This window comes from Ranitomeya variabilis, chromosome 7 (assembly GCF_051348905.1).
Source record: "Ranitomeya variabilis isolate aRanVar5 chromosome 7, aRanVar5.hap1, whole genome shotgun sequence".
Lineage (NCBI taxonomy): Eukaryota > Metazoa > Chordata > Amphibia > Anura > Dendrobatidae > Ranitomeya > Ranitomeya variabilis.
Window position 1 is genome coordinate 101,407,362 of NC_135238.1, and position 17,801 is coordinate 101,425,162.

A 17,801-nucleotide genomic window follows, 5' to 3' on the forward strand; every position below is an offset into this window, starting at 1 on the left:
TCTGGTAAGCTGAGAGCAGGCTGGGTAATATGAAACTCCTCCCACAGTGAAGAAGATAAAGATCAGGTTGGAACCTAATGGCTGAATTGCCCCATTAAATGGGCGCGCTGAATGATCCCGTCAGCCGAACACACCAGGGAACCGACACTTCATTAAACGGAAGTATGTCGTTATGGCAACGGTGGCCGCGCTCTCTACGACACGAGGTAAACGTACTAACGACAAGTGTAATGTTTTACGCAGACAGGCAGCCAATCAGTATGTGCTTTACATTGGCCAATGGAAATGGCTGAAATTCTAGCAATGAGTGAGGCTTTTAGATGGCGAAGTCAGGAAGTGCATGGTAACGTGGAGTTCGTGTTCTAGCTTGCAGGAGAGGCTCAGGCTGCTGTATGGGGCGTCTGTAGTGCTGCTGAAGGCAGTGTCACATTGTGCTTAAAGCCGGAGAGGGCGCACGTTGTCACCGAACAATGAGGCTGATCAGTGCCGGATTTCATGGCTTGTTGGTGCTGCTTGTAGCCTTAGGTGTTCTGGATGTACTCTTCATGTATGAGACAAACAGGTGCAGCATGACCTATATGTTCGAATATCCAGACTATCAGGTACGTGGTCACATAGTTCAGCTGAGTCACGACGACAGAGGGTTAACGCCTTCACGACACGGACAATTCTGCTTTTTCTTTTTTCCCGGAGACAGAATCTTGTTGTTTTTCTGACATATGGCTTGTTTTGTGTGGAACGAGTTGCACTTTTGAATAACACCATTCATTTTACTGGAGGACAGGAAGCAAAACCCAAGACTTTCCTCTGTGTCTATTATTCCCCTTGGGTCTTGAACCTGTAATCGTCTGTGCTATGTACATCAATGTCAATGCGTTACTATATATAGCAAAAACCATTGCCTCCTTGGGATCCAGGCCGCAGGCAGGGCTTCAAGAGAGCTGCTGGGGGTTGTCCAGGCTTTCCTTATACTTTATTTGGACCTGTACTGTAATCTGACGGTTTGTATTGTAACTCCTGTGAGCATTCATACACTGGTATGTGACTGGCCTCACTGCTGATTTTGGAGGAGCTAGCTTTTCCCCCCACAGTGTTCTGTCTGGAGTGGAGTCTCTAACAGTCCCACCTCCCTGCGCCACTCCTTTTTCTCCACAAGTGCTGGCAGCAATTCCAGTGCATGTGCAGAAAGCCTTTCTCTTGCTGCCATTGCACTGTGTACGAGGCAGTGTTGGCCTAGGCCGGGACTGCAGGCCAGCACAGTGCAAATGGGACATATTGGTGCAAGCAATCAGCTGTGAATTTACATGTACAGGTATCTCTCCTATCTGCTGACTATACTACTCAGACCAATCAGTTGTCACCACTGGTGTCTTCTTCATAGGAGCTAGCGCTGCGATTACACTTGATTAGTCTCTTCTTTTATAGTTTTTCATCGTTTATACAATTCTGTGAGGATCCCAGCGCTGACACAGGCTGGGAGGAAAATTTTAAAAATTGTCCCAGCGCTGGTTCCTACACAGTGAATGACACCAACGATCAAAGCAAAAAATATTCATGTCCCACAGTAGAACTAAGTGAAAAAATACCAAAACCCGCCCCCCAAGAAGCACACAGAAATTAAGAAAAGCAGTTTAGTAACTAAAATAACAGCATTTCTGTTAACTCCTTAACAATTGCCAATACGCATTAAAACAGCAGCCACTATGGGGCCTTAGGCTACGTTCACATTTGCGTTGTGCGCCGCAGCGTCGGCGACGCAACGCACAACGCAAATGTGAACGCATGCACAACGCAGTGTTTTGTGATGCATGCGTCCTTTTTTTGCTTGATTTTGGACGCACAAAAAATGCAACTTGCTGCGTCCTGTGCGCCCTGACGCGTGCGCCGCAGCGACGCATACGTCACAAAACGCAAATGCAACGCATGTCCATGCGCCCCCATGTTAAATATAGGGGTGCATGACGCATGCGGCGACGCAGCGGCGCCCAACGCTAATGTTAATGTAGCCTTATTCCCTCACTGCTGTTTTAAAACTGCGATCGGGAATAAGGGTATTGCTCTCCCCAGAGTCGGAAAATCTCTGGGGTCTCGGCTACTGGGGCTAGCTGAGACCCTGGAGAACACAGAGTTATATTATATTGTCCGCTCTCAGATCGCATAATATTGAATAACCGCGATCACTTAAAAAAAACAAACAAAAAATAAAACAAAACTAGTGATGAACGCAAGTGCTTGCTTTTTGACATGCTCGAGTCCCCGCCCTGCATTTTTTTGCAGCTATTACACAACCAAAAAACATGCGAGGATTGCCTAACATACACGGGCAATCCTTGCATGGTTGTTTTTTTTTGGGTGTCTAGCATCCGCGAAACATGCAGGGCGGGAACTCGCAATATTCAGTGCATACCCGTTTGCAAACTTAAGTAGTGAGCACTTCCTCTCAACACTAATGGCAACATATTCAATATGGCGACCTAATGGTATCAATTTTTTTCATACCTATGGGTTCATAATCTTCACTAAAATCCTGATGTAGTTTCCAAAATGAGGTCAATTGAGGGGGGTTTCTGCTATTTAGGCACTGTAGGGGCCCTGCAAATGAGACATGGTGCCTGCCATCTTTCAGCCAAATTTGTGTTCGAAAATTCAAATATTGCTCCTGTAGTTTCTCCAAACAGAGCTTTTTGAATACATTTGGGGTATCAACACACTTGTAATAAAGTGGATGACTAACTGTGGGGTTCACTTTTTGGTGTAAGAAATTTGGGGCTATATCAAGATTTTAGAGTGTTTTTTTTTTTTTTTTTTAAATTTATTCCACTTTACATTACATTAATTCCTGTGTAGCAACTAAAGGGTTAAAAAAAAATCCCTGACAACAGTTTTAGGGTATGTGCACACGTTGCGGATTTTGCTGCTGATCCGCAGTTGATTGGCCGCTGCGGATTCGCAGCAGTTTTCCATGCGTTTATAGTACCATGTAAACCTATGGAAAACAAAATCCGCAGTGCACATACTGCGGAAAAAAATATTTTTTGCAATAAAAAGCGTCTTTCAGTGTGTGACGGCTATCAATCATAAAAATCAGCTAAAAAACCCGCTATAAAAGTAAATCAAACCCCCCTTCATCACCCCCTTAGTTAGCGAAAAATTAAAAAAATGTATTTATTTCCATTTTCCCATGAGGGTTAGGGCTAGGGTTAGGGCTAGGGTTACTTATTAAGTATTTTGTGTGACATATCTCTGTGATTTAATTGCATAAAAATTCAAAGTTGTAAAATTGCGAAATTTTCAAAATTTTCGCCAAATTTCCTTTTTTTTCACAAATAAACGCAGGTAATATCAAAGAAATTTTACCACTATCATGAAGTACAATATGTCACGAGAAAACAGTGTCAGAATCACCAGGATCTGTTGAAGCGTTCCAGAGTTATAACCTCATAAAGGGACAGTGGTCAGAATTGTAAAAATTGGCCTGGTCATTAACGTGCAAACCACCCTTGGGGGTGAAGGGGTTAACCCTTATAACTCGCCAATAAAAAAATAAAATAAAATTGGTTCCAAAATAGTGCTGATGTAAAGTAGACATGTGGGAAATGTTACTTAACTCCTTCCCGACATGCGCCGTACTAGTACTGCGCTGCAGGAACTATGTTCCCGCAAACTTCAGTACTAGTACGGCGGCACGATTGGCCTCACGCTGAGCGTCGCAGCGATTGCGTGCATGTGTCAGCTGTATATGACAGCTGACACCCCGAAGCAATGCAAACGCCGATCGTGGCCATTTAACCTCTCTGATGCCGCTGTCAGTAGTGACAGCGACATAGAGGGGCATCGCTGAGGGATGGGGGCTCCCTGCGCTCCCCCACCGGAACGATGCGATCACGTTCCGGAAGGAGTCCCCGGATCCAAGATGGCTGCGGGACTACTTCCGGGTCATGAAGTGAGGTGGCTAGCCGGCGCCTGCTCTGAGCAGGCGCCGGAAAGCCTCATGCACTGCTACGCACAGTGTCAGATCAGCGATCTGATCTAATATAGTGATGTCCCACCCTGGGACAATGTTAGAAAATCACACAAAAAAATAGAATGTACAAAAAAAAAAAAAAAATTCCCAAAAAATCAATTTATTTAAATAAAAAAAATAAATAAAAGTACGTATATTTGGTATCGCCGCATCCATAACCACCCGCTCTATAAAGCTATCCCACTACTTAACCCCTTCAGTGAACACCGAAAAAAAAAAGAGGCAAAAAGCAACTCTTTAACCCCTTCACCCCCGGAGCTTTTTCCGTTTTCGTTTTTCGCTCCCCTCCTTCCCAGAGCCATAACTTTTTTACTTTTCCGTCAATTTGGCCATGTGAGGGCTTATTTTTTGCGGGACGAGTTGTACTTTTGAACGACATCATTGGTTTTAGCATGTCGTGTACTAGAAAACGGGAAAAAAATTCCAAGTGCAGTGAAATTGCAAAAAAAGTGCAATCCCACACTTGTTTTTTGCTTGCCTATTTTGCTTGGTTCACTAAATGCTAAAACTGACCTGCCATTATGATTCTCCAGGTCACTACGAGTTCATAGACACCTATCATGACTAGGTTATTTTTCACCTAAGTGGTGAAAAAAAATTCCAAACTTTGCAAAAAACAAAACAAAACAAAATTGCGCCATTTTCCGATACTCGTAGCGTCTCCATTTTTCGTGATCTGGGGTCAGGTGAGGGCTTATTTTTTGCGTGCCGAGCTGGCGTTTTTAATGATAGCATTTTGGTGTAGAGACGTTCTTTTGATCGCCCGTTATTGCATTTTAATGCAATGTCGTGGCGACCAAAAAAACGTAAATCTGGCGTTTCGAATTTTTTTCTCATTACGCCATTTAGCGATCAGGTTAATGCTTTTTTTTTATTGATAGATCGGGCGATTCTGAACGCGGCGATACCAAATATGTGTAGGTTGGGTTTTTTTTTTTATTGATTTATTTTGATTGGGGCGAAAGGGGGGTGATTTAAACTTTTATATTTTTTTTATTTTTTTTCACATTTTTAAAAACTTTTTTTTTTTACTTTTGCCATGCTTCTATAGCCTCCATGGGAGGCTAGAAGCAGGCACAGCCCGATCGGCTCTGCTACATAACAGCGATCATCAGATCGCTGTTATGTAGCTAAAATGCAGGTGTGCTGTGAGCGCCGACCACAGGGGGGCGCTCACAGCCACCGGCAATCAGTAACCATAGAGGTCTCAAGGACCTCTATGGTTACAATGGAGGAGCATCGCCGACCCCCGATCATGTGACGGGGGTCGGCAATGCGCTCATATCCGGCCGCACGGCCGGATGCGGTAGTTAAATGCCGCTGTCTGCGTTTGACAGCGGCATTTAACTAGTTAATAGCGGCGGGTGATCGCGATTTCACCCGCCGCTATTGCGCGCACATGTCAGCTGTAAAAAACAGCTGACATGTCGCGACTTTGATGTGCGCTCACCGCCGGAGCGCACATCAAAGCGGGGGTCCCGACATGTGACGTACTATTCCGTCATATGTCGGGAAGGGGTTAATATCATACCGGCGAACAAAAAATGGAATACCACGTGATCAAAAAGACGGATATAAATAAACATGGTACCGCTGAAAACGTCATCTTGTCCCGCAAAAAAAAAAGCCACCATACAGCGTCATCAGCAGAAAAAGAGAAAAGTTATAGGTCTCAGAATAAAGCGATGCAAAAACAATAATTTTTTTATATAAAAGTTTTTATTGTGTAAAAGCGCCAAAACATAAAAAAATGATACAAATGAGGTATCGCTGTAATCGTACTGACCTGTAGAATAAAGCTGCTTTATCAACTTTACCACACATGGAACGGTATAAACGCTCCCCCCCCCCCCCCCTAAAAGAAATTCAGGAATTGCTGGTTTTTGTTCATTCTGCCTCACAAAAATCAGAATAAAAAGCGATCAAAAAATGACATGTGCCCGAAAATGGTACCAATAAAAACGTCAACTCGTCCCGCAAAAAACAAGACCTCACATGACTGTGGGCCAAAATATGGATACATTTTATAGCTCTCAAAATGTGGTGATTCAAAAACTATTTTTTGCAATAAAAAGCATCTTTTAGTGTGTGACGGCTGCCAATCATAAAAATCTGCCAAAAAAACACTATAAAAGTAAATCAAATCCCTCTTCATCACCCCATTGGAGAAAAATAATAAAATTTAAAAAAATGTATTTATTTCCATTTTCCCATTAGGGTTACCTCTAGGGTTGGGGTTGGGGGTTAGGGTTGGGGCTAAAGTTAGGGTTTGGATTACATTTACGGGTAGGATTAGGGTTAGGGGTGTGATTAGGGTTATGGTTGGGATTAGGGTTAGGGGTGTGTTTGGGTTAGGGTTTCAGTTAAAATTGGGGGTTTCCACTGTTTAGGCACATCAGGGGCTCTCCAAACGCGACATGGCGTCTGATCTCAATTCCAGCCAATTCTGCGTTGAAAAAGTAAAACAGTGCTCCTTCCCTTCCGACCTCTCCCGTGTGCCCAAAGAGGGGTTTACCCCCACATATGGAGAATCGGCGTACTCAGGACAAATTGGACAACAAATTTTGGGGTCCAATTTCCCCTGTTACCCTTGGGGAAAATACAAAACTGGGGGCTAAAAAAATAATTTTTGTGGGGGGGAAAAAAAAAAAAGATTTTTTATTTTCACGGCTCTGCGTTATAAACTGTAGTGAAAGACTTGGGGGTTCAAAGTTCTAACAGCACATCTAGATAAGTTCCTTGGGGGGGTCTAGTTTCCAATATGGGGTCACTTGTGGGGGGTTTCTACTGTTTAGGTACATGACGCCTGCAGACCAATCCATCTAAGTCTGCATTCCAAACGGCGCTCCTTCCCTTCTGAGCTCTGACGTGCGCCCAAACAGTGGTTTACCCCCACACATGGGGTATAAGCGTACTCAGGAGAAATTGGACAACCACTTTAGGGGTCCAATTTCTCCTGTTACCCTTGGGAAAAAAAAATTGCGGGCTAAAAGTTCATTTTGTGGAAAGAAAAAATTATTTAATTTTCACGGCTCTACAGTCTAAACTTCAGTGAAACAATTGGGGGTTAAAAGTGCTCACCACACATTTAGATAAGTTCCTTAGGGGGGGTCTTTCCAAAATGGAGTCACTTGTGGGGGGTTTCCAAAGTTTAGGTACATCAGGGGCTCTGCAAATGCAACGTGACGCATTCCAAACGGCGCTCCTTCCCTTCTGAGCTCTGCCGTGCGCCCAAACAGTGGTTTACCCCCACACATGGGGTATAAGCGTACTCAGGAGAAATTGTACAACAACTTTTGGGGTCCAGTTTGTCCAGTTACCCTTTGGAAAATAAAAAATTTGGGGTGAAAAGATCATTTTTTTTTTGTGAAAAAAAATCTGATTTTTTTTTTTTTTTTTTTTTTTTTACGGCTCTACATTATAAACTTCTGTGAAGCACTTGGAGGTTCAAAGTGATCACCACACGTCTAGATTAGTTCCTTAGGGGCTCTACTTTCCAAAATGGTGTCACTTGTGGGGGGGTTCACTTGTGGGGGGTTTGTAAAATAAAACAAATTGGATCCGAAGTAAAAATTTTGTTAAAAAAAGTTAATGTTCAATTTATTTTTAAACATTCCAAATATTCCTGTGAAACATCTGAAGGGTTAATAAACTTTTTGAATGTGGTTTTGAGTACCTTGAGGGGTGCAGTTTTTGGAATGGTGTCAGTTTTGGGCATTTTCTGTCATATAGACCCCTCAAAGTCACTTCAAGTGTGAGGTGGTCCCTAAAACAAAAAAATGGTTTTGCAAATTTTGTTGTAAAAATGAGAAATCGCTGGTCAATTTTTAACCCTTATAACTACCTAACAAAAAAAATTGTTTCCAAGATTGTGCTAATGTAAAGCAGACATGTGGGTAATGTTATTTATTAACTATTTTGTATGATATGATATGTAATTTAAAGACATGAAAACTCAAAGTTTAAAAATTGGAAAATTTTCAAAATTTTCCCTAAATTTCCATTTTTTCACAAATAAACGCAAGTCAAATTGAAGAAATTTTACCACTATCATAAAGTACAATAAATATGTCACGAGAAAACAATCGAGAAAAGAATCTCCAAATCACCATGATCCGTTGAAGCGTTTCAGAGTTATGACCTCATAAAGTGACAGTGGTCAGAATTGAAAAAAATGGCCTGGTCAGGAAGTTGAAACAGGCTTCGGGGTGAAGGGGTTAAGTATTTTGTGTAACATATCTGTGTGATTTAAGGGCATGAAAATTCCAAGTTGGAAAATTGCGAAATTTTCAAAATTTTCGCTAAATTTCCTTTTTTTCACAAATAAACGCAAGTAATAACAATTTTTTTTTATCACTGTCATGAAGTACAATATGTCACGAGAAAACAATGTCAGAATCACCTGGATCCGCTGAAGCGTTCCAGAGTTATAACGTCAGAAAGGGACAGTGGTCAGAATTGTAAAAATTGGCCTCGTCATTTCCTTCACTTATACCAGGATCTGTGTGCCAATTTATATTTACTATACCACAGGGTTTGGGAACCTACTTGTGCACCCTATCCCGTGCAGGCGGCTGCTTTTAGAAGTTTTCAATATGTCTGGGGGTGCTGTTTTCAAAATGGTATCGCCTTTGGAGGTTTTCCAGTACATTGGACTCCCAAAGTCACTTCAAACCTGGATAGGTCCCATTAAAAAATAAATTTTGTAAATTTCCTTTAAAAAAACGAAAAATTGTGCTATTTTTAACCCCTTTACCTCTGGAGCTTTTTTCGGTGATTTGTTTTTCGCTACCCCTCCTTCCCAGAGCCACAATTTTTATTTTTTTTTTAAATTTTTTAATTTTTTTTATTTTTCCATCAATACGGCCATGTGGGGGCTTTTTATTTTTTTGCGAGACGAGTTGCACTTTTGAATGACACCATTGGTTTTACCATGTCGTGTACTAGAAAACGGGGGGAAAAAAATTCCAAGTGCAGTGAAATTGCAAAAAAAGTGCAATCCCACACTTGTTTTTTGGCTTTTTTGCTAGGTTCACAGAATGCTAAAACTTATCTGCCTTTATAATTCTCCAGGTCATTACTAGTTAATAGACACCAAACATGTCTAGGTTATTTTTTATCTAAGTGGTGAAAAAAAAAAAAAAATCCTAACTTTGCTAAAAAACAAACAAACAAAAAATTGGCCAATTTTCCGATACCCGTAGCATCTCCATTTTTCGTGATTTGAGGTTGGTTGAGGGGTTATTTTTTGCGTGCCGAGCTGACTTTTTTTTAATGATAACATTTAGGGGCATATATGTTATTTTTAATTCCCGTTTTTGTATTTTAATGCAATGTCGCGGAGACCAAAAAAACGTAATGCTGTCTTTTTTTTTTTTTTTTCCCACTTTTGCCATGCTTCAATAGCCTCCATGGGAGGTTAGAAGCTGCTATAGCTCGATAGGCTCTGCTGCATAGAGGCAATGCTCAGAAAGCCTCTATGTAGCAGAATTACTGCATTGCTTTGAGCGCCAGCCACAGGGTGGAGCTCACAGCAATACCTCGTCAACAACCATAGAGGTCTCAAGGAGACCTCTGGTTGTCATGACGATGCACCGATAACCCCCCGATCATGTGATGGGTTCACCGTTGCGCACATTTCCTGCCTAATGGCCGGAAGCGCTTGTTAATTGCCGCTGTCAGTTTGACAGCGGCATTTAACTAGTAAATAGGCGCGGGTGGATCGCGATTCCACCCGCACCTATTGCGGGCACATGCCAGCTGTTAAAACAGCTGACATGTCCTGGCTTTGATGTGGGCTCACTGCCGGAGCCCACATCAAAGCAGGGAATACTGCCATCGGCATAATAGTACGTCCGATGGCAGTAAGGGGTTAAACCTAAAAGGCTAACAAAATAAAATAACAATTTACATATGGTGCGGACGTTAAGCAAACATGTGGGAAATGTAATTTATTAATGTTTTTCTGTGGTATGACTATCTGGATTAAAGGGATATTCATTCAAAGTTGGTAAATTGCTACCGTATATACTCGAGTATAAGCCGAGATTATCAGCCCCCAAAAAATGGGCTGAAAGTGCCCCTCTCGGCTTATACTCGAGTCAAGGAAGGTGGGAGGGTCGGCGGGTGAGGGGGAGCGATGCCTGTCAAATACTCACCTACTCCTGGCACTCCTGATGCGGTCCCTGCACGTCCCACGGTGTTCGGAACGGCAGCTTCAAGTTCTTCCCCTCTTCAGTTGTCACGTGGTACCGCTCATTAAAGTAATGAGTATGGACTCCACTCCCACAGGGGCGGAGCCGCATATTCATTACTGTAATGAGCGGTACCATGTGACCGCTCACTACAGGAAGAAGCTGCTGCGCCGTACAACGTGGGACATGCAGTGACTGCGTCAGGAGCGCCGGGAGTAGGTGAGTATATTTACCTACCCTCGTTCCACCGAAGCTCCGTCTTCCCGGCCTCTTGCTGTGACAGTGCAGGTCAGAGGGCGCAATGACGTATTAGTGTGCGCGCCGCCCTCTGCCTGAACAGTCAGTGCGGAGAGACGGGACGCTGAGGAGCAGCGGGCAGTGATGAGAGGTGAGTATGTCATTTTTTTTTTTTTTTTTTTTAGTGCAGCAGCAGCAGCATTACATGTGGCACAATGCTGTATGGAGCATCTATGGGGCAATAGTGAACTGCATGGAGCATTATATGGGGCATCTATGGGGCCATAACTGCATGGAGCATTATATGGGGCATCTATGGGGCCATAACTGCATGGAGCATTATATGGGGCATCTATGGGGTGTAGGGATTTGCCCGGGTGAGCAGAGGTAGGGCCGCAGTAATGAGGCAACACACACAGGCTTACAGTCCAAACTTCAGTGGTTTATTGGCACTTTAAACAGTCCATGACAGAAAGTAAGAGAAAAAAACCAAACATACTCCAGCTTGGAGAAACACTGGTCTCAGACTCACCCTTACACGGGACGGGCTTAACTAAGCGTCTGCCAAGTCAGCGGCTTCCGCAAGGTGCCATTCCCAGGGTTGCTAAAAGTCATGTCACCATCCTTTGCGGCATATGTGGCAGAGAAAAAACGTTCAGGCTCATTCCAGCCCAGCTCCAAACCCAGAATAACGTGCCAAACAAAAGAAACTCCATTATAGTCTATAGCCACACCCACAGGTGAGGTACCCATCACATGGGCTGATCACGTGATCGTGACATTACTGCAGGTCCTCAACCTTAGGAAAATAACAGGCCAAAACTTATCCTGCTGGGAGAAATATATCTTCCGTCCAGCACTATACCTTTTACTGCACCACAGGGGACGTAACTGCATGTAGCATGATATGGGGCATCTATGGGGCCATAACTGCATGGAGCATGATATGGGGCATCTATGGGGTCCATAACTGCATGGAGCATTATATGGGGCATCTATGGGTCCATAACTGCATGGAGCATTATATGGGGCATCTATGGGGCCATAACTGCATGGAGCATTATATGGGGCATCTATGGGGCCATAAAGAACTGCATGGAGCATTATATGAAGCATCTATGGGGCCATAACTGCATGGAGCATTATATGGAGCGTCTATGGGGCCATAAAGAACTGCATGGAGCATTATATGGAGCATCTATGAGGCCATAACTGCATGGAGCATTATATGGGGCCATAACTGCATGGAGCATTATATGGGGCATCTATGGGGCCATAACTGCGTGGAGCATTATATGGGGCATCTATGGGGCCATAATGAACTGCATGGAGCATTATATGGGGCCATAAAGAACTGCATGGAACATTATATGGGGCATATTTGTATATTGAGCATCTTATGGGGCCATAATAAACTGTATGGAGCATTATATGGGGCTCCTGATTCAATATGGATATTCAAAAACACAACCTACTGATGTCTCAATTAATTTTACTTTTATTGGTATCTATTTTTATTTTTGACATGTACCGGTATAGTTGCATAGTTACATAGTTACTAAGATTGAAGCAAGACTTTAAGTCCATCTAGTTCAACCCATAGCCTAACCTAACATGCCCTAACATGTTGATGCAGAGGAAGGCAAAAAAAACCATGTGGCAAAGAGTAAGCTCCACCTTGGGGAAAAAAATTCCTTCCCGACTCCACATACGGCAATCAGACTAGTTCCCTAGTTGCCCTATCAAGGAATCTAGTGGTATATACCCTGTAACATTATACTTTTCCAGAAAGGTACAAAACAACAGAACGGAGTATACAAGTCCCAATACGCATTTTATTTAAAAATTGTATAATTTTATTTATATTATCAAAATATATAACTCAAACTGAGTAATCAAATATAAATACAATACATATAAATAACAGGATTAGTGGAGGAGGAAACACTATAATAGTGGCGGAGCGGATGACAACACCTATCACATCATATCACAAGGACTGCTATTGTGGGAGCCATAGTATGAAAACAGTCTGTGGCAATAGCCCTAATCATCATAGCTATATTGCTCAAAAAGAAAAAAAAAAAAAAAAAGTTGCAACAGTGCAGGTTATATCACTAGCTAAAGTGCCATAGTGCCTACAGGACTCATCACCTCATATCATATAAAGCAGCTTACCCATTAGGTCTGAGATGTCTCACCACGCTCCACAAACCCCTTTTTGAGAAAGCGACCGCGAAACGTGCGTCAAGGGGGTGGTGTGTGGAGCGTGGTGAGACATCTCAGACCTAATGGGTAAGCTGCTTTATATGATATGAGGTGATGAGTCCTGTAGGCACTATGGCACTTTAGCTAGTGATATAACCTGCACTGTTGCAACTTTTTTTTTTTTTTTTTTCTTTTTGAGCAATATAGCTATGATGATTAGGGCTATTGCCACAGACTGTTTTCATACTATGGCTCCCATAATAGCAGTCCTTGTGATATGATGTGATAGGTGTTGTCATCCGCTCCGCCACTATTATAGTGTTTCCTCCTCCACTAATCCTGTTATTTATATGTATTGTATTTATATTTGATTACTCAGTTTGAGTTATATATTTTGATAATATAAATAAAATTATACAATTTTTAAATAAAATGCGTATTGGGACTTGTATACTCCGTTCTGTTGTTTTGTATTTATTGGGGAGTTTCCTAGACTGTCCTATTGTTTCGGACAGAAATATTGGGAGAGATATAACAATCCTTGTCTCTCGGCCACGCATATGTATTAATTTTTGTGAGTTTTGTATTGAGTTTTCCAGAAAGGTATCCAGTCCCCTCTTAACCCCTTCATGACCCAGCCTATTTTGGCCTTAATGACCTTGCCATTTTTTGCAATTCTGACCAGTGTCCCTTTATGAGGTAATAACTCGGGAACGCTTCAACGGATCCTTGCGGTTCTGAGATTGTTTTTTCGTGACATATTGGGCTTCATGTTAGTGGTAAATTTAGTTCGATAATTTCTGAGTTTATTTGTGAAAAAAACGGAAATTTGGCGAAAATTTTGAAAATTTCGCAATTTTCACATTTTGAATTTTTATTCTGTTAAACCAGAGAGTTATGTGACACAAAATAGTTAATAAATAACATTTCCCACATGTCTACTTTACATCAGCACAATTTTGGAAAGAATTTTTTTTTTTGCTAGGAAGTTATAAGGGTTAAAATTTGACCAGTGATTTCTCATTTTTACAACAAAATTTACAAAACCATTTTTTTTAGGGACCACCTCACATTTGAAGTCAGTTTCAGGGTTCTATATGGCTGAAAATACCCAAAAGTGACACCATTCTAAAAACTGCACCCCTCAAGGTGCTCAAAACCACATTCAAGAAGTTTATTAACCCTTCAGGTGTTTCACAACAGCAGAAGCAACATGGAAGGAAAAAGTGAACATTTAACTTTTTAGTCACAAAAATGATCTTTTAGCAACAATTTTTTTATTTTCCCAAGGGTAAAAGGAGAAACTGGACCACAAAAGTTGTTGTCCAATTTGTCCTGAGTACGTTGATACCTCATATGTGGGGGTAAACCACTGTTTGTGGGCACGGCAGGGCTCGGAAGCGAAGGAGCGCCATTTGACTTTTTCAATGAAAAATTGGCTCCAATCTTTAGTGGACACCATGTCGCGTTTGGAGAGCCCCCGTGTGCCTAAACATTGGAGCTCCCCCACAAGTGACCCCATTTTGGAAACTAGACGCCCCAAGGAACTTATCTAGATGCATAGTGAGCACTTTAATCCCCCAGGTGCTTCACAAATTGATCCGTAAAAATGAAAAAGTACTTTTTTTTCACAAAAAATTTTTTTAGCCTCAATTTTTTCATTTTCACATGGGCAACAGGATAAAATGGATCCTAAAATTTGTTGGGCAATTTCTCTTGAGTACGCCGATACCTCATATGTGGGGGTAAACCACTGTTTGGGTGCACGGCAAGGCTTGGAAGGGAAGGCGCGCCATTTGATTTTTTCAATGGAAAATTAGCTCCAATCGTTAGTGGACACCATGTTGCGTTCTGAGAGCCCCTGTGTGCCTAAACATTAGAGCTCCCCTACAAGTGACCCCATTTTGGAAACTAGACCCCCCAAGGAACTAATCTAGATGTATAGTGAGCACTTAAAACCCCCAGGTGCTTCACAGAAGTTTATAACGCAGAGCCATGAAAATAAAAAAATATTTTTCTTTCCTCAAAAATGATTTTTAGCCCGGAGTTTTTTATTTTCCCAAGGGTAATAGGAGAAATTGGACCCCAAATGTTGTTGTCCAGTTTGTCCTGAGTACGATGATACCCCATATGTGGGGGTAAACCACTGTTTGGGCGCACGGCAGGGCTCGGAAGGGAAGGCACGCCATTTGGCTTTTTGAATGGAAAATTAGCTTCAATCATTAGCGGACACCATGTCGCGTTTGGAGAGCCCCTGTGTGCCTAAACATTGGAGCTCCCACACAAGTGACCCCATTTTGGAAACTAGACCTCCCAAGGAACTAATCTAGATGTGTGGTGAGCACTTTGAACCCTCAAGTGCTTCACAGAAGTTTATAACGCAGAGCCATGAAAATATAAAATTATTTTTCTTTCCTCAAAAATGATTTTTTAACCCACAATTTTTTATTTTCCCAAGGGTAACAGGAGAAATTGGACCCCAAAAGTTGTTGTGCAGTTTCTCCTGAGTACGCTGATACCCCATATGTGGGGGTAAACCACTGTTTTGGCACACGTCGGGGAGCGGAAGGGAAGTAGTGACGTTTTGAAATGCAGACTTTAATGGAATGCTCTGCGGGCGTCACGTTGCGTTTGCAGAGCCCCTGATGTGCCTAAACAGTAGGAACTCCCCACAATTGACCCCACTTTGGAAACTAGACCCCCAAGGGAACTTATCTAGATGTGTGGTGAGCACTTTGAACCCCCAAGTGCTTCACAGAAGTTTATAACGCAGAGACGTGAAAATAAAAAATGTGTTTTCTTTCCTCAAAAATATTTTTTTAGCCCAGAATTTTTTAATTTTCCCAAGGGTAACAGGAAAAATTTGACCCCAAAAGTTGTTGTCCAGTTTCTCCTGAGTACGCTGATACCCCATATGTGGGGGTAAACCACTGTTTGGGCACATGGCGGGGCTCGGAAGGGAAGTAGTGACGATTTGGAATGCAGACTTTGATGGAATGGTCTGCGGGAATCATGTTATGTTTGCAGAGCCCCTGATGTGCCTAAACAGTAGAAACCCCCCACAAGTGACCCCATTTTGGAAACTAGACCCCAGAAAGAACTTATCTAGATGTGTGGTGAGCACGTTCAACCCCCAAGTGCTTCACAGTAGTTTACAACGCAGAGCCGTGAAAATAAAAAATCATTTTTCTTTCCTCAAAAAAGATGTTTTAGCAAGCAATTGTTTATTTTCACAAGGGTAACAGGAGAAATTGGACCCCAATATTTGTTGCCCAGTTTGTTGTGAGTACGCTGGTACCCCATATGTGGGGGTAAACCACTGTTTGGGCGCACGTCAGGGCTCGGAAGGGAAGTAGTGACATTTGAAATGCAGACTTTGATGGAATGGTCTGCGGGCGTCACGTTGCATTTGCTGAGCCCCTGATGTGCCTAAACAGTAGAAACACCCCACAAGTGACCCCATTTTGGAAACTAGACCCCAAAAGGATCTTATCTAGATGTGTGGTGAGCACTTTCAACCCCCAAGTGTTTCACATAAGTTTATAACGTAGAGCCGTGAAAATAAAAAATAATTGTTCTTTCCTCAAAATTATGTTTTAGCAAGTAATTTTTTATTTTTGCAAGGGTAACAGGAGAAATTGGACCCCAATAGTTGTTGCCCAGTTTGTCCTGAGTACGCTGGTGTCCCATATGTGGGGGTAAACCACTGTTTGGGCGCACGTCGGGGCTTGGAAGGGAGGGCGCACCATTTGACTTTTTGAACGCAAGATTGGCTGGAATCATTGGTGGCGCCATGTTGCGTTTGGAGACCCCTGATGTGCCTAAACAGTGGAAACCCCTCAATTCTAACTTCAACACTAACCCCAACACACCCCTAATCCTAATCCCAACTGTAGCCATAACCCTAATCACAACCCTAATCCCAACACACCCCTAACCACAACCCTAACCCCAACACACCCGTAACCCTAATCCCAACCCTAATCCTAACCCTAATCCCAACCCTACCCACAACTGTAACCCCAACACAACCCTAACCCTATCCTTAACCCTAACCACAAGCCTAATCTTAACCCTATTTCCAACCCTAGCCCTAATTCCAACCCTAAGGGTACCGTCTCACATAACGATTTACCAACGATCACGACCAGCGATACGACCTGGCCGTGATCGTTGGAAAGTCATTGTGTGGTCGCTGGGGAGCTGTCACACAGACCGCTCTCCAGCGACCAACGATGCCAAGGTCCCGGGTAACCAGGGTAAACATCGGGTTACTAAGCGCAGGGCCGCGTTTAGTAACCCGATGTTTACCGTGGTTACCAGCGTAAAAGTTAAAAAAAAAAAACGTACATACTCACATTTTGGTGTCCTTCAGGTCCCTTGCCGTCTGCTTCCCGCTCTGACTGAGCGCCGCCATACAGTGAGAGCACAGCACAGCGGTGACGTCACCGCTGCGCTCTGCTCTCACTTTCCGGCCGGCAGACAGTCAGAGCGGGAAGCAGACGGCAAGGGACCTGAAGGACACCAAAATGTGAGTATGTACGTTTTTTTTTACTTTTACGCTGGTAACCACGGTAAACATCGAGTTACTAAGCGCGGCCCTGCGCTTAGTAACCCGATGTTTACCCTGGTTACAAGTGAACGCATCGCTGGATAGCTGTCACACACAACGATCCAGCGATGACAGCGGGAGATCCAGCGACGAAAGAAAGTTCCAAACGATCTGCTACGACGTACGATTCTCAGCAGGGTCCCTGATCGCTGCTGCGTGTCAGACACAGCGATATCGTATGGATATCCCTGGAACGTCACAGATCGTACCGTCGTAGCGATCAAAGTGCCACTGTGAGACTGTACCCTAACTCTAATTCCAACCCTAACCCTTAGGCTATGTGCCCACTTTGCGGATTCGTGTGAGATTTTTCCGCACCATTTTTGAAAAATCCGCAGGTAAAAGGCACTGCGTTTTACCTACGGATTTACAGCGGATTTCCAGTGTTTTTTTGTGCGGATTTCACCTGCGGATTCCTATTGAGGAACAGGTGTAAAACGCTGCGGAATCCGCACAAAATTGACATGCTGCGGAAAATACACAGCGTTTCCGCACGGTATTTTCCGCACCATGGGCACAGCAGATT

At 43.0% G+C, this 17,801-nt stretch overlaps 1 protein-coding gene across 1 annotated transcript in view; it reads left to right on the forward strand.

Moving 5' to 3' along the window:
* Positions 1–278: 278 nt before the first annotated feature.
* Positions 279–17,801, forward strand: part of PGAP1 (post-GPI attachment to proteins inositol deacylase 1) — a 1,745,445-nt gene continuing 1,727,922 nt past the window's right edge. Inside the window, exon 1 of the mRNA XM_077275621.1 lies at positions 279–602. Within this exon, the coding sequence (XP_077131736.1) occupies positions 471–602 (132 nt within the window). The 5' untranslated portion in view covers positions 279–470. The remainder of the gene's footprint in view (positions 603–17,801) is intronic.